We start from the raw sequence: 22,477 nt of genomic DNA on the forward strand, positions 1-22,477 counted from the left end.
AACATTCTCGCCCTCTAACAGGTGAACATGCTGTCCCGGGGGATTTCGCTTACAAATCAACTTTGATTCAACTGGTTATGCAAACAGTGTCATTAATCTAGACGGGTGGCCAGTCAGCGGCGTGGAGTGTGGAGTGCTTCTCCTACCAGCGTGTAAAATTACACTGTACTTGAATATAAAGGATGGGCGGGAGTCATTCTCCAGAGGGCACGGAGGGGCGATTCTTTTTCTCTCGTCAGACCGCAACCTTCGCTCACTTACTCTCAGGACTGCCGTGCATGCAGAGAGGACGGTCCCAGAAGAGCGCTATGGATTGAACAGGTAAAATATGGGACATATAACATATTGCGGGGAAATGCACATTAACATGAAAAAGTGTATTTGAGGCACGTTGTTCTAGTGATAAAGTCGATCTTAAACGCGAGTCTGACATTCAAAGTTGAATAAGAACATTTTAAGAGAGGCATGGGTGAACAAAGACCATCACAATTACTCGAAAATCATTACAAATTGTCTATTTGTCATATCATGCGTGTGCTTAAAATGATAGCCAAGCTGTTCAGTGCGTTTTCATAGCCATGTGTTTTGATTGAGAATTTTGCTAATGATCACAATTGATTAAAATGTATTTTTAATCTGTTCATCATTTCCTCCTGCTTTCCAAAACATTTTGTTTCTTTCTCTCTAATTATCAGGAACCATCACACCAGCAGTTTGAAGATCTTCCTGACATCTGCTAAGGCGCATAGGAGGGAGAGAGCTAGAGAGGAAGAGAGAGAGAGAGTAAGGGAGTTTGAGAGCGTGTGTCAGTGTATGTGTGTGTGTGAGGGATAGAGACGGGGAGAGAGGGGTTAGGTTGGACCAGGTGATAGAGCCATAACAAACCTCCAAGGAGCTGATCGTTAAGATCAGTGTGCACAGGATTCCTGCTCCGATCATGGTGCCAGCACGCTGCCCCGGACCCCGTGCCATGCTGGCACTTACTCTCCTCTTGGGATGTGGCATTGGGCTATGCCACGGCCAGAATGAAACGGAGCCCATCGTTTTGGAGGGAAAGTGTCTGGTGGTGTGTGATTCGAACCCTTCCTCCGACGGAGGTGTCACCTCTTCGCTGGGAATATCTGTCCGGTCTGGGAGCGCTAAAGTAGCTTTCTCCGCTGTCAGAGCAACAAACCATGAACCATCAGAAATGAGCAACACTTCAATGACGATCTACTTCGACCAGGTGAGAAACCTTAACTGAAAAGTAGATAGTAGTAGATAGAAGTATATAATGCTATATATATATAAATATATATATATATATATATATATATATATATATATATATATATAGGTACTATTGTTCGAAAACGTTGCTGAGATATTTCAAATTAATATTAATATACATTGGCAAACGATATGTGTATTATATACCCCAGACGAAGCGCTATGGATGAAAAGAGACGCGTCTGGTCAGTATACGTCTGTAGTAGCCCGATTTGAACGAGCCGCATAGTGTTTTTGCAATCACTGTTGAAAATACAGGGGGAAAACAGATGATTTTACAGATCGGAGTGAGGAAGTCCATGGGTTTAGTAAATAAAGCTGGTTTATGTTTCCTTTGCCGTTCAATCCCAACACAGGGACCAGAGTTTGAAATCGTTGACCAGAGTGTGAAATCCTCACAATTTTCTTTTCCAACGGGACTGTTTTAATGGGTCCGTTTTCGTTCACAGGTGTCATTTATTGCATATGCTTTGTTGTTGTTGTTTCAGGCTTTAGTGAACATCGGTAATCATTTCGACCTTAAAGCCAGCGTATTTACGGCGCCAAGAAGAGGAATTTACAGTTTCAGCTTCCATGTGGTTAAGGTGTACAACAGACAAACCATACAGGTGAGCATTGACTAAATGCGCACGGGCGTTTTCCCGTAAGCGCTGCCTGTTGAAGTGGATAGACAATCAATGACTGCTTTAGTGAAAATGCACAATATCTTTTATTACTTAGGTCAACCTGATGCAAAATGAATATCCAGTCATCTCCGCGTTTGCTGGGGACCAGGACGTTACGCGAGAAGCGGCGAGTAACGGAGTTCTACTGATGGTGGAGCGAGAGGATCGTCTCTATCTCAAACTGGAGAGAGGGAATCTCATGGGCGGATGGAAGTACTCCACGTTTTCTGGGTTTTTGGTATTTCCTCTATAATTACCTTGCCAAGGCGCACCGCGAGTGACTCCTCTGTGGATGGATGGGGAACCACGCAAAGGTCAGTTGTTTGAACATGTCACCGAAGTGGACAAATAGCTTACACGTTTAAAATATTTTTCAACGGACGAATCTATGGAGTTCATATTTCCAACCCATTGGCCAATGCAATCCCGTGGATAAAGGAATCGATCGGTCTGTGTGCTTCTACCCAAGACGGGCTACTGGATTTTTATTGTTGGGGGGAAACCAACTTTTGCCAAAAGACTTGAAGAGTGGTCTAAAAGAGAAGATATATGAGAAGAATAAGTCCCGAACCACATGTATTTATTAATGCTTTATTTTGTGTTTGTATAGCCTTAAGAAATCTGGCCTCAGTCAAATGAGATATATGGAGTGACGGACGTACATGTGTCAAGAAGTGCTTTTTAGCCCAAAGCATTTTTGCACGAATGGGAGATCATGTTTTTTGTGCTGTCCATGGTGTTTCGTTTGGATGCTGAACATATTGAAAATATGCGAAATGTAGGCCGCCTACTATATTACAACAAAAGTCATATAACAGCCAATGGAGACATTTTAATAAAAAGAAAAAAACTTTTACTAAACATTTACCTAATTTATAAAATACATATTCACATTATGGTGTGTTCTACATTCCGGATCTGCGTAGCTTTGACTGATTTAGTGTTCAGTGACGTTGCTCACAACTGTATATTGTGAAATAACAAAAGAAAAAATCCCTATATGTCCCGCCTAATAAAAAATATTGTATTGTACTTCTATCTATTTATTTTTTCACGAGCTACAGTGTCATTTAAACGTTTTAATGGGAACATATTTACCAAACAACCATAACAACTGTCAGCACTAGTTTACGTATTAGCCATGGATATCAAAATCAATTTGCATTTATGTAACGCTACTAAGTAAAAAAAAAAACAATTCAATTCATCCTGAATCGGAGTATTTTGGCTGACATTTTGGTAGAGGATGTCCTATCCGTTTCAGTATGGTCTCGTATAAGGCCCGTTGACGGGCCTTGTCCATGGTGCTGAATCAAAGACCTCCATGACTGGACTGACTTCATCTCAACATTTGAAATTCCAACAAATGTACTTCCTTTGTCATATAGAATGATTTCACCCTGTTTTGAAAGACAAATAAATATTACAGTATTTCCTTATGTTTAACATAGTAGTATTTTCAGAAAAACTCAAGCATATTAATACACCAACATGCATGGACACATTTTTACACAAGAACACACACACACACACACACACACACACACACACACACACACACACACACACACACTAGGTAGACTAAATTTCCATGTTGTTTTTAATATCCTTTTTTCAGTTCAGCCTTTATTTATCTGGACAGCTAAATTGGAAATTTCTATGGCTGAAAAAAGTATGATTGTATATATGTCTTTCTGGAGACAGAGAAGGACAAGCAAAGCAGCCAATTATCTGTGCATTACAGAGGTTACTAATAACTTCAATTTTAGGAAACAAGACACACATTTAGACAAACTCTCCACACCAAACTATTTGATTTTCTAAATATTAACCATTGATTGGGCCACAGATCACAAATCAAGTCAGGTATGTGTATAGATATATCATGCTATATCATATGGGAGATGACTCTGGTAAGTGTTGTCAAGTACATCTTAATTTTTAACAGAGTGAGTTAAACACCTGCAGATAATTTAAAGCACCCAAACCCAGACGTCTCAGCTGACTAACTCAGAATAAATCAGTGGACAGAGTAGACCCCCACGGTACTCATGCGCCATGTCTAATGAGTGCATTAGAATCTGTGCACTCTTGTGCAAAGTGTAGTTTTGTCTAAATATGTGCAGAGAACACAACCTTTTCTAAAGCTGAGGATAATAACTACTACTACGCTTAATAAGAAAGACTGGCCTCAAACATAACAGAGCGTAGTGTGTTTCATAAGTGAAGTACAGCGGTAGTAAGGGGGCATCAGTAGACTTTATGTCACTGATGTCTGAATTCTTGAATTGTGTGTGAAACAGACGTGTAAGTGTTTAACTGTATAGGTACTGTATGTTTGTTTATGTGTGCTGGATAGCATGTCAGGTGCCGTGAGTGCCTTCAGTTGTCAAGTATGGGGGGCATACTGTAAAATAAGGTTAAATACTCCTCTCAGACCTCATCAGGCCATTTACAAGATGGATGAGGACACTTTTTGAGGGTTTCTAGTCAGATTCCTCGGAGAAGGTAACCTGCATTTGCCAAGAGCCTGAGAGAGGATTGATATAATTATGGACCTAAAACACCTGAAATTGAATTGATCGCTAGTGCACACTATGCCACACAAGTGTGTGTATATACCTACAATTTCTTTGTTCCTTGTTTTCCATGAAAACGTGAAAATCAGTTTGAATAGGGGATACAGGAGAATTACAGTAGTAGGTGATATAGTCATTGAACTTATTTTAATTAAAACAATAAGTGTGTCCTTCAGAAATCTTTAAAAAACAAGGAAATTCAGAAAATTCCAGAAATTTCAGAACTTTCCAAAGGTAGTGTACAATTATTTTAATTAAAATCAGAAGTGCTCAACTGCTATACCAAGGTGCCAATGACAACCAGGCCAATGGGATCAGTTCCTCCTGGAACATGCATACTAGTACATACCTACCTTTCCTGGAAGGGGCCTCATCTAAAAGCTTGTAAATGTTTGTGTTTTAGACTAATGTAAAAGCAAATAAGACAAAAAGGAGGAGTAAGGAATTCAATATTTTAAGCAACAGGCAAACACTCCTTTGGGGATAATAGCAAAGCCATAAGACTGGCTACAGTATCCATGGGATTGAATGTAATTCAAGACTATAATAAGCCTTCAGACTGAGTCATTGATCAGTTCTTTATCCAAAAGTACATTTGCAATTTATTTATTCACAAATCAAAGCATGTACAGACATTTCAAAAGGTCTGTCCATATATTATATTATATTGAGTGTTTTATTTGAGTCACATTGTTTTAGATTATTTTGCATTACACACTATTTTTCAGGAGACCATCATAACTGGGTTTATGAATGGAAATAATAAACTTCAGCATTCTTACATCCCGGATGTTACAGAGTCCACAGATTTAATTGCCTTTGGCAAACCCAAAATAGTGCTCTGACAATGAACCTCTCGTAATGCAACTCTTCACAATAAGCAAGCAGACAGTCTCAGCCATACTGATAGTTGTATTTCCCTTGACTGCCATAAATCAAAGTTGCTCAGACATAAAAGAAACATGAAAACCACCACCACAAAACAAAACAAAAATGTTGTAAATCCTTGCATATAAAAACTCTTTTATTGCTGCACAGATGTCAACACAATGTGCTTTGCAGACATTATTTAAATAACTATACTTTCTATGTCTGCAAAAAATAGCACATCCTCTTAATAGTTTTGGATTAGATGAGCATCTTTTCTTCTAAATTTGGGGATGTCTTGATTCAGTCTCCTCCAGCCAGACTCATTGTGGGCTAATTTGAATGCTTCTGTTTCACCCATGCAGCTGTGGAAGCACAGCAGGGTCCCACACCACAGAGTGGTCTCCCAGCAAGACACAGCGCAATACTTCATGCATTAGTGTCGAAATTGCACATTAAAGCAATGCGAATGACATTATCTTTGGGTGTTAGGATTCATAAGTGGTGTCGGTAGCAGTTATTCATTAATCTGTGCGATCACATGTCTTGAGCACTGGCACTGCAGGGCTTCCCCCTACAGAGACGCACAGCTGTAATTTCTGCTCAGCCAGGCTTGAACAAACTCCCCTACACACAGCAAGTCTTTTTATTCCGTCTTTTCTCTTTGACGAGATTCATTCGATTAGATTAGACTCCACTGGCAGCATTACGCCTCAGTGTTGTCATACGAGAAGCAGTGCTGCTTTCAGCTCCTCAAATTAGAGGCTCTTTGCTTCTTGCTTTGGTTTTGTTATGTGTTGGATACTCTGTGATTGTTTTCCTGACTAAGAAAAAAAAAGTTCTGAATGCCTTGTTTATAAATTGATTTTTATTGTATCAGGACTAGCTTTTCTTTCAGGATCAGCAGCTACTTGGGCTGTTCTGACATGCTTCTCACACAGAATGTAGGAGAATGGAATCAGGAGGTATAGAACCAAAGAATTAAAAACCGAACTGGAATTCTATGGCTAGATAGATACTATGGTAGCCCTAGTACTCAGTATAATTGTTCCTGTTGGATGGCTGAAACCTATTGAGCAGTTTGTGCCTTGTTTGTGTTTTAAACCATTTGAAAAGTCTCATCCTGTAATACAGGTGCCTAGTGAGGACCCTAAGACAGGAAATCACCAAGCATGAAGCCATTACCAGACCAGGGCCCATCATTTCAGAGGCTGATCAGGCTGGCGCGTTGAGGGAATTACTTTCACTTCCTCCTGAGCCTTTGTTTTTCCCCACCAGAGAATAGAACACACACTCACCGTGACTTCTGGATGTGACACACACACACACACACACACACACACACACACACACACACACACACACACACACACACACACACACACACACACACACACACACACATACAAAAATCTCAAATAGCTTTACATAAAATAAAAACAATTTAGAAAACCATTTTAGAATGTCTTTTAGAATGTCTGTCAGAACAACAGAACAAGTTACATCTATAAATAAATGGACTATCTTTAAACGAATACCTGTATAGTATAAAGTATAATTTAGACATGATCATGGTGGTGAGGCATATCCCCTTATACATTACCAAAAAAAATCTATCAATAACTGTGTTTGCATTTGAAATATATCATTGGAATTCTGATTGCCTGACCTGATAGCCTCTAATCACCTAACCAACACACTGCCCTCTTTAATGCTCATCGTTGGTGTGATTTGAAGGGCTTCTTCTCTGACATCTCTCTGCCTGAATATCATTAAAATACTTAATTGCACAGCCATCTTTCATATCAGTTTCGACCGCCTTTTCCAAAGGTTTCTGTGCAAAATGTGCCCTCTTTACTGCAAGGGACTTTGCGAGGAGAATATTAACGGCAAACATCAAACCTCCTTGGCAATTCAACATGTGCACCCAGCAGATCTCTCTTTCCAATGAAATAGATAACTACTGAAAGCCGGATGTTAGCATGATAGGTAGACAGCCATTTTATCTTAAACACATCAGACTTGATACTAGAGTGAAAACAAGAGCGGGAGAGTAGGAGTGATGGGTCTGATAAGAATGATGAGAGAAAGAGAGAGTGAGGGAGAGAGAGAGAGGGAAAGAGAGAAACATATTAGACCAGCAGGGAGGGGGGGATAGACCAGCAGGGAGGGGGAGATATTACAATGCACAACACATTTAAAAGTGTGCAAACACCGGCACTCTAAGAACATCAATCAAGGGGTGTTTCTTTGAGAAGGGCCCATGTCACTTGACTGTGGGAAAAGAGGAGAAGATAAGAAGGGAGGAGAGGAGAGGAGGTGTGGAGGGGAAGGGAGGTGTGTTTACTTCTCTGCATGGCAACTTGTCATGAGACAATACCATTCTGCTGAGACAGCCGATTCCCCATAGACAGAATAATAAAATAAAAAGGGGGAGAAAAACTCCTACTTATGCTGCAAACATGCACAGCAAGGCATTCCAGCCTTCCTGGGAGGCCTCTGTTATGTAAATACCACACACACACACACACACACAGAGACACACACACTCACTGTCTGCTCGCAGATTGTATTTGGGTCTGCTTGTTCTAGGGCTGGAGGAGGGGGGGGGTAGTAAGGGGTGCAGATACGGTGTGAATAGATTGTGCTCACTGAATCTAAATGTATCTATTTTGCCCCATTAATTCATATACATTTGTCTCCTCAACTTGACATATAGTGCAGAAGCACCATTGCACTGAATGGTCACGCTGTGCCCAGAGTTTGGGCACCAGACCATGCAGCCCCTGTCCGGTGTCTTATTGTGACATCCGCTGTTCCTCCTCTGCCATTAAGTGGCACTTTATTTGTTAAGATCTGAGGCCTGACAATTACAGTGTCACACCCCACTGGCTACAGCACCGTAATGAGCCTGAGGCGTTTTCTTCGCTTGACATGTCTTTGTTTTGCAAGCCGTCAGCCACTAAACACAGACCGGCACAAACAATGGGCATCGAGGGCTCCGTGCATAAGCCCATGAGTAATTCACTTACACTGGAGATTATTTGCCATGTCTCAAACAGGTGAGGTTTACACATAATTGTGGAAGCACTGCACTGCACTGCACTGCACTGCACTGCACTGCACTGCACTGCACTGCACTGCACTGCACTGCACTGCACTGCACTGCACTGCACTGCACTGCACTGCACTGCACTGCACTGCACTGCACTGCACTGCACTGCACTGCACTGCACTGCACTGCACTGCACTGCACTGCACTGCACTGCACTGCACTGCACTGCACTGCACTGCACTGCACTGCACTGCACTGCACTGCACTGCACTGCACTGCACTGCACTGCACTGCACTGCACTGCACTGCACTGCACTGCACTGCACTGCACTGCACTGCACTGCACTGCACTGCACTGCACTGCACTGCACTGCACTGCACTGCACTGCACTGCACTGCACTGCACTGCACTGCACTGCACTGCACTGCACTGCACTGCACTGCACTGCACTGCACTGCACTGCACTGCACTGCACTGCACTGCACTGCACTGCACTGCACTGCACTGCACTGCACTGCACTGCACTGCACTGCACTGCACTGCACTGCACTGCACTGCACTGCACTGCACTGCACTGCACTGCACTGCACTGCACTGCACTGCACTGCACTGCACTGCACTGCACTGCACTGCACTGCACTGCACTGCACTGCACTGCACTGCACTGCACTGCACTGCACTGCACTGCACTGCACTGCACTGCACTGCACTGCACTGCACTGCACTGCACTGCACTGCACTGCACTGCACTGCACTGCACTGCACTGCACTGCACTGCACTGCACTGCACTGCACTGCACTGCACTGCACTGCACTGCACTGCACTGCACTGCACTGCACTGCACTGCACTGCACTGCACTGCACTGCACTGCACTGCACTGCACTGCACTGCACTGCACTGCACTGCACTGCACTGCACTGCACTGCACTGCACTGCACTGCACTGCACTGCACTGCACTGCACTGCACTGCACTGCACTGCACTGCACTGCACTGCACTGCACTGCACTGCACTGCACTGCACTGCACTGCACTGCACTGCACTGCACTGCACTGCACTGCACTGCACTGCACTGCACTGCACTGCACTGCACTGCACTGCACTGCACTGCACTGCACTGCACTGCACTGCACTGCACTGCACTGCACTGCACTGCACTGCACTGCACTGCACTGCACTGCACTGCACTGCACTGCACTGCACTGCACTGCACTGCACTGCACTGCACTGCACTGCACTGCACTGCACTGCACTGCACTGCACTGCACTGCACTGCACTGCACTGCACTGCACTGCACTGCACTGCACTGCACTGCACTGCACTGCACTGCACTGCACTGCACTGCACTGCACTGCACTGCACTGCACTGCACTGCACTGCACTGCACTGCACTGCACTGCACTGCACTGCACTGCACTGCACTGCACTGCACTGCACTGCACTGCACTGCACTGCACTGCACTGCACTGCACTGCACTGCACTGCACTGCACTGCACTGCACTGCACTGCACTGCACTGCACTGCACTATTGATACAAACAAAACATTTTAAGTCTTGGTCTGACACAACAAGCCATGGTTTGTAAATTATTGAATGCTTTATAAGCATGAATAACATACAACACAATCACACCAGTATCTTAATAGACAACATTTCATATTTATTCTATATATGGTAATGAAAAAATCTCCATCCAATTGGTAGTTTCAAACAAAAATAACATCATCTTGCTGGCACACGTTTATGGATTGCACAATCTGCAAAAATATCTATACCAAAGTAAAAGTTTTTCGCTATTTGGATTCCCACGATCACTAAAGGGATCAGGAAGAGCTCTAAAGTAGGTGCTCCTGGCAAAGACATTATATACCACCATATGGATAAAACCTTTGGCAAAAAGATCAAGTTAGACCCATGGTTACTGGAGTGGTTTCTGCCTCCAGCATTGAAATGAACCTTGAGGAGTGCTGCAGGCGTGTTTAAAACCCAGGCACTCATCTACGCCCAGCTCAACTGCAGCCACAATCAATCCAAACCGCAGAGACCAATAGAGAGTGAGACAGAGAGAGAGGGGGGAGAACAAAAAATATAATTTTTTACCTCCTCTGTTTGAATTACACTCAGCTGTTCCTTTAGCTCAAACAACCACTAAGCTACGACACAGTGGATATTGTGGATATTTTCCGATATTGTGGATATTTAAAAAAAAATGCTTTATTAAACCAAGAATATAACAACCCCCACTCACCTAATTGCATGACTCCTTTCCTACCATATAATATAAAATAAGATAAAATAAAAAAAAAAAAAAAAAAAAAATCAAAGGTTGCATGCTAATAACGCAGAGGCAGGTGCTGCCAGAGGTGCTGTAATAACAGCAGGGCTGTGCAAAACGGCGGCCCAGTCTTGGGAGTTCCTGCGAGCTCTAATGAAACGCCAACGAGTGCCGGCACCATTAGCACGGCCCCTGCAGGACTCTGGCGCGGAGCGGAGGCAGCGCTGCTCTGTACTGCACTGCACTGCACTGCACAGGGCTGGAGAGTCCCGAGCCTTTTGAAGTGCCAGGGTTGGGGCTGGGGGTTGGAGGGAGTCGAGCCCCAGTTTAGGGAATCAAGACAAACCTTCATCCTGTGCGGCCCCCTATGGGCATGAGGTGTGTATACTAGTGTGTGTGTGAGAGAGAGAGAGAGAGAGTGAGTGAGTGTGTGAGAGTGTCTGTGTGTGTTGGACGGCGGGCAACCACAGATTCGTGCACTGATTCCGTGAACAGCATTGAAATTCAGGCTGGTTTGTACGCAGGAGGCCCCACATCCTTTGGTCCAGTGGTGTCGGACCTGCCCTGGTCAGGGTTCTCGTTGAAGCCTCTCTGCAGGTTATGGTGTAAAACACTTCAGCTTTTTACATTGGGACTTAATCAAACACTTCTCCACCCTCTAGCCATTGCTTTCTCTGTTCCAGCCTAACAACCCCACTCACCAGTGGACCCCTAAACATGGGACCAATTATACGTTATGCTGCGCTGTGTATGTCCTGGAGAGAGAGATTTCTGCACCTGAGTATTTAACTGGTTTTCTCTAGCTTGTTATTCAGAGACTCTGGAATATGAACGCTGCATAACGCAGCATGTATGCTTGGCTAATTGAATGACTCAGCATAGCCATGAATAAACTGCTAGCCATGACCCCCCAGGTAGTGTCTATTGGGAGGATTTCAAAGATGCTTATTCTCTCTGTCCGAACACATAGTCAAACTATGGTTCAGGAAAAAGGTTGTTTTTTTTATTTATTTACTTCTGGAGTTTGTTGACGCAGGCTGAGAGAGGTGTTGGATGGGAGAGCCATTCTGCCTTCGTCAGTCAGAAGACTGCCATATTTTCCTAATCAAAGTCCATCCATGTTGGCCCAGTTCAGGGCGAGCCTCCCATCTGGTTTGACAATCTGTTTTGGTAGAAATCCGTTGTTTTTGCCCGTGCTCTCATCGTTGCTCTGCGGTGCCGCTTCATGTCTCAGATTTCTCCTGCTCAGAAGACGAGCTGAGACTGGGGAGTGATCACAGTCCTCATACATCAACACACACACACACACACACACACACACACACACACACATGCAAGTCACACTCATCCAGGCAGACACTCTCATACATACTAGTGCGTACAGACACACACACACACACACACACACACACACACACACACACACACACACACACACACAAACACACAGAAATATAAGAATGTACACACACACAGACACACAGGCACACACACTCTCACAAGCACAGACACACACACTCTCACAAGCAAAGACAAACACATACCCTTATCCACAAGCGCTCTTTAGAAAGAGGCTGAAACTGGGGAGAGATCACAGTTTCCCAACATCAACACAACTCTTGGCATCTCCAGGGATCGTGCCGCACATGAGAGGCAGTTTGCACATGGAGACAAGAAGAAACGTGGGCCCAGCTCCAACAGGCACCTAGTCCTACCAAATTGTCAAAAGCATACAAAATGTGATTTGTACTCATGTATAATTTACCTAGAAATATGTATTAATATGTATTAATATGTATTAATAGGGCAATAAATATCTCTGAGAAGGCACTGCACTTAAGCTATCCTGCCTTCCCTAGCAGAGAAAAAATGCTTTCAGTGGTTGGGTTTAAAACATTCACGGGGATCAGGCACTGCTAGTCGTGCCCCGGTCTTTGGCTTTGAGTTATTCTCCCCCAAATTCCTCTAGAATAGTTTCTTCATGTGCATTTGAGAAGTAAAATGAGAATTTTGGAGCCGCAACCATAAATGTCATAATTATTTTTGAGGGATGAGCCGAGCCCCTCCCCTTTCCAGGCTTGCATACAGACGAGGCCACTCTGGCAAAGTCACACTCCCTGTGTGTGTGTGTGTGTGTGTGTTTGGGGGTGGGGGAGGGGGAACATGTTGAGCAGAAGTTCACTCCTCTCTCTGAGGAATATGAGTGGCAGTCTGCATCGTTTCTGTCAGCAACTATGCTACTGGCATTTGATGTAGAAGCTTCTCCCACTACTCTTCAGCTCACTGCGAAGCGAGCAGTGTGTTTGTGTGTGTGTGTTTGTGTGTGTCTTTTTCTCTTTGTCTTCGGGAGCATTGTGAATATTTCTTTTGTGTTCTGGGATGCAGGCTCGCTTTTTTACATGAGAGTGTTGGGTGTTGCGGTGTGTTTGTATGTGCGTTTTAAATGCAAAGATGGTGAGGATTTGTGGATTTCACCCCACTGAGAGAGTGCATGTGAGGGAAAGAGAGCAAAGGGGGTAGGGAGAGAGAGAGTCATGAAAGATAGATAGATAGAGAAAGAGGGACAGAGAGATAGAGAGAGAGTGATAGGGAGAGATAGGTTGAGAAAGAGAATATAAAAGAAAGGGAGAGATAAAGAAACAGAAAGAGAGGAGTCACACTGTTCTCTCTCTCCCACTCTTTCACCACTCGTTTTCCAGATATCTACATATTAACTCCCCACTTTCTTCCTATTCCATTTTTTCTGCACACTTTCCTGTCCCTGACTCTTGACAGAACTTTGGGAAAACAGACTATTTTCCCCTCTCTCTACTCATGTGAGTGCACACTGAATGGGCACACTGAACTAGGCCTCCATGTGCTGAAGAAGTTAACAGGTACTCTGTGCTATGCTGAACCACACTCAAATACACACACGCATGCACGCACACGCACACACACACACTTCCACGCATGCATTCAGACACACACAGACACACCCACACCCAAACACACTCTCCCACAGAGACACAAAAAGAATTTAGATGCAAACCCTTCTAAATCCATCTGACTACTTTTCTTTTTAGCATTTTTTGAGTATTTTTTAGCAGAGTCTTATAGTTTTTTGCCTATAAATCGACCAGGAATAGGGTGGTATTTATTTTTGATTAATGTATACTATGTGTGGAGAGCATTCACTCACCATTGTTATCTCATTTTTGACAGAGGTGGCATTTACAGGATTTTGCGTCGGAACTGTTCACATACTCATACACGCAGCTCTTGAATATTCCTCTCCGTAACTTACCTCTCTTGTGAAAAACAGACCCTTTATCTATGCCTTCATTCAGACAACAGTGTTTGAGAGAGCTCAGTGTTTGACTGGCTCTGTCATGAACAATTTGTTCCGGCCTGCGAAAAAGTTCCGGATGGCGTAATAATGACGTTCCAATCTCGCTTTTAGTGTTTATCATAGAATCCTGGCATCGTTGCTATGGTTGCTATAAGTGCTCGGCTCACGGATGACAGAAGTTTCATTTACCTTCAGAGTTTCAGAGCTTCAGAGACCAGCTGCCATCGAAACAAACAGTGCAACTACTACTGAATTTTCAGTTGTTTTCCATTTGTATATACCAGTGTACAAGGAAAGCATGGTTTCTGTTAATGACATTGTGTTTTATCTTTCAGATAAGGACAAGTACAGAGAGGAATTTACATAGTCAACCAAAAGAGGCATCAGAAAGGCAGCCAAGAGCTACTGTCTTTAAGGCAAACAGTATTTATTTACGTTACTAACAGTTAACATTAAATTACATCTTTCACTGTAATTGTGTTCTGTTAAATAACCTATCCTAAACGCCAAAGTGGCTTAATTAGGACTGTTGTGAACAGCTAACTTAAGCTTCTGGAAGATTTAACGTTACCTCAGAACCTGGCGACATTTTCCTCAATCAATCCCAGTCTGTGTGAAGATGCATGGCCATGTTAAAATCATGACAGTATGATTGCTGTTCAATGTAAACATATCTGTTTACATATCTAAGGTTCCCATCCTGCCATCTCTCTCTCTCTCTCTATTTTCAACTGTATCCCTAGCTCACCATTTCTGCAGTGATTTAATAATGTACAAGGGACAGGAAAGACAGGCCTCGTCTAGGCTCCCGATCGCCTCGGGCGCCTGATATTTTACAGCCATTACCATTCTTTTTAATATGGAATCTAATCCGCCTTCTCCATGCAGAACGCAACTAACAACTCTCCCCACTGAATCAAATCAGTAGAATGGAAGAACATGCAAACAGTCCAAATTGGCTTCCAGGAGTGGTAAAATCAATCTAAAATGAAAATTGCAAAGAGAAGAGCCTTGGGTTATTTGGTAAAAAACGTAAACCAAGGCTGTCGAGTGGGTAAAGCAGAGATGATGTGAAGTGCCATTGAGAAGTCTCTCTTCATGACTGACAAATGATTCAAATGTATGCCAGGGTGGGAATTAATGACCCAAACACCGGCTCACCCCGGTGCAGATGCAGTCCCTTGCTGGCACAGATCTTGCATGTTCAGGTCAGATTAGGCGTAGCATGAAAGGGAATGGTACTCGGTAATGTTGCTGACCAATGTTGTGTTTGAGCTATATCACAGCTATTTGACCACAAAATCTGAAGAACTTAAATCTTCATCACTTATCGTGATCATCCAGTCAGAACATGGTTCAGGTCAGGTTTATAGGCCAAGTATACTTGTGTATACAAGAAATTTGGTCTCTGCATTTCTCCCATCCGTGAATTAGTGAACACACAGAGCACACAGTGAACACACAGTGAGGTGAAGCACGCAATGAGCACACAGTGAGGTGAAGCACACACTAACCCAGAGCAGTGAGCTACCTTGCTACAGCGGCGCTCCGGGGAGCAATGAGGGGTTAGGTGCCTTGCTCAAGGGCACTTCAGCCATAGATGGGCATGGGAGAGCAGTGTTCAACCCCCCCCAAACACACACACAAATGTGTCCTAGTGGTCAGGGAATTTAACCCTTTGCAACCCTTCGGTTTCAAACCGGCAACCCTTCGGTCTCAGACCGGCGACAACCCTTCAGTTTCAGACTGGCGGCAACCCTTCAGTTTCAGACCGGCGGCAACCCTTCAGTTTCAGACTGGCGGCAACCCTTCAGTTTCAGACCGGCGGCAACCCTTCAGTTTCAGAACATAGAAAAGTATCATGCCCGACAACATTGCTCAAAAAGTTGCCCTGTGTGTCTTCCCCATCAAAATATAATGATTAGCAAAACATGCAGCGATTAAACTTCAGGCACCATTTTAAAATTACATTGTTTTCTATACTCTATACTAGACATTAAGGGACCTTATGCAGTATTGGCAATTTCTTCACTGTTTTCTTGCTTTTTGCTCGCAGTTTTCTCTACAGAGATCCCCCTACTGCTTCAGAGTATATATTTTACAACACTGCTCGCTCGGTTAGCCTGCCGTTTCCTCTTTCCCTGTTCCTCCAACAGCGGTTTACTCATTTTCTGCTTCTTTTCGCTGACTCTGCCACAACGAATGTCTGCGAAACTCCATCGCTACCTTGTTCGAGCTGGTGCCTGGCGTGTATGTGTGTAGTGCCGCAAAGCAATTTGTTACATCGCGAGACCGCGAGACTTTCTGACTCTGAGGCCGGAGGCTCGTTCAAACAAGGAAAAGAACACCGGGCAAATCAAGCAACTTACAAACATTAGGGAAGGACATGGATAAATGGAGGGAAATGGAGGGAAACAAAGAAAGGAAATGAAACGTGACATTTGAGGGGTAGAGCCAAGAACACAAGCAGAAAAAAAAATACAATACACACATTGGCCAGCAGGGCAGCCAACAGGGCAAGTTCAGGCAGGACCCTGACAACATATTTGCCATCCCAAAATATCCGCTTTATTGGTCAAATAGCTAAATGACCAGGCAAGATGCGTCTGAGGTGAGGGGTGTAGAGCAGAGAAAGGAAGGAAGGCTAAATAGTATTAGCATGCAAGCAGCACTACTGAGCAAGGGTTTACCAACTCCAAGGTCAGGGTCTCACTCCTCAGGGACCACACACACACACACACACACACACACACAGGTGAAAAAATCTGCCAGATAAACACATGCAAACATAACATAACAAGGAGCAGTATCTGGAGTAATTGTGCACCAACCAGCACATCTGCCCTGTGACTTGATGGCGTCCTCGACCTTTGGTAATAATCCCTCAATGATTGTGCAAGGAAAAGGAACAAACATCCACTTGTTTGACCTTGGCCAGTCGCAAACAGAACACTGCTTAGTTAAGACTGGGTGGTGGAGAGCCTCTGGTGATTAAAACCCAAAGCGTGCCAGGCAAACTCTGGCAAGGGCTTAAGATGAGCTGTTACCATTTTCCCAGCCCTCCGGCGTCCAAAGAAAGTTTTTTTTTCTGTTTTTCTCAGGTAGCTTTCTTTCTCTCTTTCTCTCTCTCCTTCTTTGTTGGGCTAAGTGACGGGGCATGGCAGGGTTGATGGGCTCACAGTAGTGCCACATCATTAGGAGGAGTTCAGAAAGCCCTCTTCGCCTCTGGGGAAGAGATGACAGTTCATCAGAGCCCTTTGGGGTTACCTCCCTTTTAAAATATGGAAATCAAAAGGGCTCACAGAATTTGAATAAAATAAGATGAAATGCTCCTCTACCTCTTTGAAAAATAATTATCAGCAGATCATCCATTTTCTGTCCATTCTGAACCTGAGATGATTAATCAGTGTGCCCGAGCCTTTCACTACAGGAGCTTAAATACAAACACAAAAAAATGAGAATTGAAATTAATTGGTACATCATGATGTGAAGGGTGGAAATGGTCGCAAGCAAGATCTGGTGGGAAGCAATGCCATAGGAATTGACTTGGGACTGAATCAGCCCCTAATCTGGAACCGCTCAGCCAGTTCTGGTTCACATTCAGCACTTTGGGGAGTGAGGCCTGGCTATGTTCATCTGTTGATCAGGTTTTAACATATTAAAGAGATCATTGGGCTAGAGATGGGCTATGAGACATACGTTCACACTCGGTATCATGTTTCAACACACTTTAGGTCAATATCACACCGGAAATCTCCTTTAAAGTGGAAAGATATGTAGTAGATGCCTTAGTACATCCAGATTGACACAGGCTCACAGCAGTGGGTTCAGGATTGAAACCTGGGCCAATCTCAAACCACTGCTCCACTACACCCCATTCATATTAAAATGGGTTCATCAGAATACAACATACTATTTATTCTTGCTGTAAATGTTTACTATGTTAGTATTACTGAGGATGCAGCATCAGTGCACAGAACATAAATGAATACATAACAATCGATTCAACATGCTTTAATTTTCTACTATTTTTCTACTAAACGATATTTCAAACACATTAACCTGCGGTCGGTTGCAGATGCTGGGCTGATATATCGTTTTTCCACCATACATGTAAGAATCTGATTGTCATTGAAATTGTGGCTGAAATGGGTAGGAATGGGAAAGTGATTCATGTAATAGCAGCCTTTCAGGTCCTTGCCTATGAATGAAACCTCTCTTAGTCTTGAGTGGAGCTCCTCAAATGAAATAACTAAAGGAGAGATAGAGAAAGAGAGAGAGAGAGAATGGAGAGACAGCAGAGGGAAAAAGGGAAAAAGGTGGGGGGAGAAAAGAAAAGAGAAAACTAATGTCTATTCTCTGTCTGTTCTTTCACTTTCTCACTTTCTCTTTCTCTCTCTCTCTCTCTCTCTCTCCCTCTCTTCCACACATGCTCACTCTCACATAAAACACAAGTCGAGGTCTCATATGGATGACAGCGTGTAGAAACACAGCACTGGAATCTATTTAGATGCTCGACTCTCTTGGCTTGGGTATATGTAAAGCACAGACAAAACGGAGAGAGATAAAAAGAGAGAGATAGAGAGGGAGAGAGGGAGGGAGAGAAAGAAAGAAAGAAAGAAAAAAAAGAAAGAGGAGAAAAAAAACAAAAACCAAGAGCGGTACTGGCACATGAAGTGAAAATATGGCGCCTAGGCGGAGTGTAGGGAATACTCATGGGAGTCTTTGTCAATGCTAATTGGCCCACCAACCCATCAGTGAAGTGGAACAAGACTTTCCAGCGTACAGAACACTTGTTAGCCACCAAATCCTCTGCTGCTGATCCAGTGCTGAACAGTACTAAGAGAGGGAAGGGGAGGAGGGAGAGAGAGAGAGAGGAAAGAGAGTGAAAAAGAGGAAGAGGGGGAAAGATGGAGAGAGAGAGGCAAGGGGGAGAGAGACAGAGAGATGTAGAGGAGAGCAGATAGAGGGAGAAAGAGAGAAGGGAAAAGAAAAAGTATGAACAGAAGCAGAAGGAGCTAAAGAGAAGAACAGGGAGGAGATTCAGTGGAACAAAATCAATGTGTTATAGCCGGAGCCCTAGAGACATTAGAAAAATCATCTGGTAATATTCCACGATCATAAACAATCCTGCAGCTACGGCTTCAGCCCTTTCCCCCCCGACTCCTCATCCTGGATATCACCCCAGGCAATTAATGCACTGTCATAACCACGCAGTATTCACCACTGCCATAACACATCCAGTATGTCATACATAATGGCACATCAATGCAGGAAGAAAAAACCTGGCAGTAAAATTGGTTGTCAGAGGCAGTTCAGACATTATTAGTAATAATTATTTGAATAAGGGTTGGGCTCTCATTATACAAAATAGGGCAGACCTTGGAGTTGATTGACGTTAAACCATGTGGTGTATAATCTGTCTGATGCCATTAGTATAGGGGACACATACACACACACAGCTCCACAGGCTGTGGGTATCTCCTGGTACATGTATTACCATTATATGGCATTTTGCCATATTCTGTTGTCTTGTTCCTTATTAAAATGCACTTAAATTCCCTTTGTTCTCTGAAGTGCTCATTAAAGAATACTGTGTCTTCTGATGTCTATAGTTTACATAATTAGAACCCAAGAGGGTTTTTGGCACTAAAGTTCTCAGTTTGCTTTATTCTGCATTAAAGGAACAATTTGTTTAATTTCTCAAGAGTTTAACCTTGCTGACAGTTATGGAAGGGTTGTGGAAAATTAAAACAAATAAACAAAAAAAAATGCTCAATGAGGCTGACGTGCACAAAATGAAGAAATTGAGAAAACAATTCATCCACCCTCATGGATATTTTTGCTTTCCAGAATGTGATTATTGGAACGATTTCACCTCATTAAAATGGGAGATTTTGCAAAACCCTAATGAAATAAAACTGTGTTACTACTCATTGCAAGTGCATATGCAAATCTGCTCCTACGTTGTCTGTTTTAACATTATATGATAGGTTACCTACTAAAAAACATAGGACTGATCTATCACCAGATTATAGTCTTGTTGTACATGCTAGCTAAATTCATTATGTTACCCAAAAAACCTCAAGGGGTTTACCCTTGTAAATTGTATGACTATACAGTCATATCACTATCATAAGAAACACATTGAAGGCCTTGCCTATACATGTCATGAGGCAAACGCTGATCCACAAAGGCCGTGCATCAGACAGATTCTCCATGGGCCATTGTGGCACACAGACAAATTCCACTGCATCTTGACTTGATGCAACTCCGTCTGCTGCTTGTCAGAGGATGGGGTCACTGGACTGGCATGCTCAAACCCCCAGCCACCACCCCAGCCCCCAGCACACATGCAAACCCTGGTGCACTGCACTGACTTCAATCCACACCCATCCCCAGACTCCCTGACATGGAGCGCTGTTTACAGTCTGTGAGCCAAAGCACAAGAGAGAAAGGGAAAGAGAGGGAGGGGGAGAGAAAGGAAGAGAGAGAGAGTAGAGGGGTGAGAGAGAGAGATGGATGTAGAGAGAGCAGGAGAGAGAGAAAGAGGGAAGGAAAGAGTGAGGGAGAGAGAGAGAGAGAAAGAGATGGAGAGAGTAAAGGGCTGAGAGAGATGGATGTAGAGAGCAGGAGAGAGAAAGAGGGAAGGAGAGAAATGGAGAGAGATAGATGTAGAGGGAGAGAGAGAGAGAGATGGAGAGAGTGAAAGACTTTCCCTTTGCCAGATCTACCCAGTTGAAGAGACTTGGTCGATTTAACCCCAGGGAGGTCCTCTTTTCCTCAGCCAACATCCAAACACAGTCCCCTGGCACACTTCATGGCAGGCACACATATACTCTCCCATTTGTGTGTGTGTGTGTGCTTGTGTGTGCGTGTGTGTGTGTCCCTCTTATTGCTGGCACTCCCACACAGTACCACAGAGGGCCCATGCAGCTCTCTGAAGCTCCTCTCTTCCTCTCCTCCGTCCCCTCCACACTAGAGAGGAGGGCGAGGCACCTCCACCAGCCAGCTCCCTGCGCCTCCCCTGCCTTCTGCCTGACTCCCTCTCCTCCTCTCACCATGCTGCCTGCCTCTAAGTCTCTCATCCACCTCCCTCTACCTCAGCGTCTGTTTCTCAACCCCGTTTCTCCCTTTCAGCTTACTCCCACCGCCTCCCTCTCTCTCTTCCTCCATCTCCTCTCTCTCTTTCTTTCTCTCACCCCCTTCCTCCTCTCCTCTCCTCTCCCAGCTTATTCATTTGCTTGACTTTCCTTCTTTCCCTCTGTTTACATCTCTTCTTATCCTTCCCCATCCTTCTCTTCTCCTCCTCTCTCCTCCTGCATCTCAGCCTCTATCCATCAGCTCTCTCTCTCTCTCTCAGCATGATCCCCCTCCCTCTCTATCTTTCTGTCTACATCTCTGAGCTTTCTTTCTCTCTCTCCCTCTCTCTGCTTCTCCTCCCTCTTTCTCTCTCTGCTTCTTCTCCCTCCCTCTCTTCTCCCCCCCCCCAATGTCACACATCTCATGACGCGGCAGAGCCTGTGGCTGCACAGAGGAATTCCAAAGAACAACATCGGTGGGGAGTGCTGGAGGTGTGTGTGTGTGTGTGTGTGTGTGTGTGTCTGTGTGGGGGGGTTGGTAAGACAGTAAAACACAAATGACAGGAACAGATGGTCTTCTTTATTGTTCCCCTGGAATGCAAACACTGAATATCTTTACCGGGAGGGATGGAGGGAGGGTTCATTGTTCCCTCATAGTTTTTTGGTTATGGCCTCCAATTGACAGCCACCTGGCGTTATGAATGTGCTCACTTGACAAATGTCATGGAACTGGGAAATAACGAAAGGTTAGCCAGGACCTTGTGTTTACATACAAGAGATATGTGGTGACAAAAGCACATTCATTCATTTACATCAGATGTAATTCCCTCTCAATATAATGCACCTGAGCATCCACTATTAGAGCACTTCAGCTAGATGTACGTGCATCATCAAGCTAGTTATTGGTTTAAAATCACATCTTTAAATAGGCATACCTTCATTTTCATTTATGTTACACCAACATTTTTCATACAGAAGTATAGAAAATCACAAAGCATCACATTTCAAAGGGCCACAAGACAAAATCTCTAAGGCAATGCACTTGGCATTGTTTGTCGCTGGGATCGTTCACAACTCTCCTCATCCTTCCAACCCATCTCTTTCTCTACCTCCCACACACTTTCTCTCCTTCTCTCTCTCTTTCTTTCTCTCTCAAACTCTGCCCAGTCTTTCTCTTTCTTTCTTTCTCTCTAACTCATTCTCTCTCTCTAACTCATTCCCTCTCTCTTTCCCACCTCTCTCTCTTTAGCAATTGTGCTATCCTCACCATAATATTTCCTGGCCAGTTTTGCCTGAGCTCATTGCTCTTCTCCTCTCTCTGATAATTCCCCGGTATTAACTGGCTGCGG

The 22,477-nt window shown here is 44.0% G+C and overlaps 1 protein-coding gene and 1 long non-coding RNA gene across 3 annotated transcripts; one reads left to right on the forward strand and one right to left on the reverse strand.

Annotated features, from left to right (window-relative positions):
* On the forward strand, positions 1-2,966 carry cbln2b (cerebellin 2b precursor). Its single transcript, XM_048266408.1, has 4 exons — positions 1-321; positions 696-1,225; positions 1,758-1,877; positions 1,990-2,966. Exons 2-4 carry the CDS (start codon positions 938-940, stop codon positions 2,185-2,187), a joined length of 606 nt encoding a protein of 201 aa, XP_048122365.1. The 5' UTR covers positions 1-321; positions 696-937; the 3' UTR covers positions 2,188-2,966.
* An 8,751-nt stretch (positions 2,967-11,717) lies between these two features.
* LOC125309706 lies at positions 11,718-14,110 on the reverse strand. 2 transcript variants are annotated; one of them, XR_007196175.1, is made up of 3 exons: positions 14,002-14,110; positions 12,260-12,426; positions 11,718-11,978 (listed from the first exon to the last, which is right to left on the reverse strand). It is a non-coding gene; the product is annotated as an uncharacterized LOC125309706 (long non-coding RNA). The 2 variants fall into 2 exon arrangements; XR_007196174.1 differs by having other exon boundaries at positions 11,718-12,086.
* Between the last annotated feature and the right edge of the window lie 8,367 nt (positions 14,111-22,477).

The sequence above is a fragment of the Alosa alosa genome, chromosome 16 (assembly GCF_017589495.1).
Source record: "Alosa alosa isolate M-15738 ecotype Scorff River chromosome 16, AALO_Geno_1.1, whole genome shotgun sequence".
NCBI classification, from domain to species: Eukaryota; Metazoa; Chordata; class Actinopteri; order Clupeiformes; family Clupeidae; genus Alosa; species Alosa alosa.

Coding starts and splice junctions, on each gene's coding strand:
- cbln2b (XM_048266408.1), top strand. CDS start 938: ATGGTGCCAGCACGCTGCCCCGGACCCCGTGCCATGCTGGCACTTACT. Junction 1,226..1,757: donor TGACGATCTACTTCGACCAG/GTGAGAAACCTT, acceptor TTGTTGTTTCAG/GCTTTAGTGAACATCGGTAA. Junction 1,878..1,989: donor ACAACAGACAAACCATACAG/GTGAGCATTGAC, acceptor TTTATTACTTAG/GTCAACCTGATGCAAAATGA.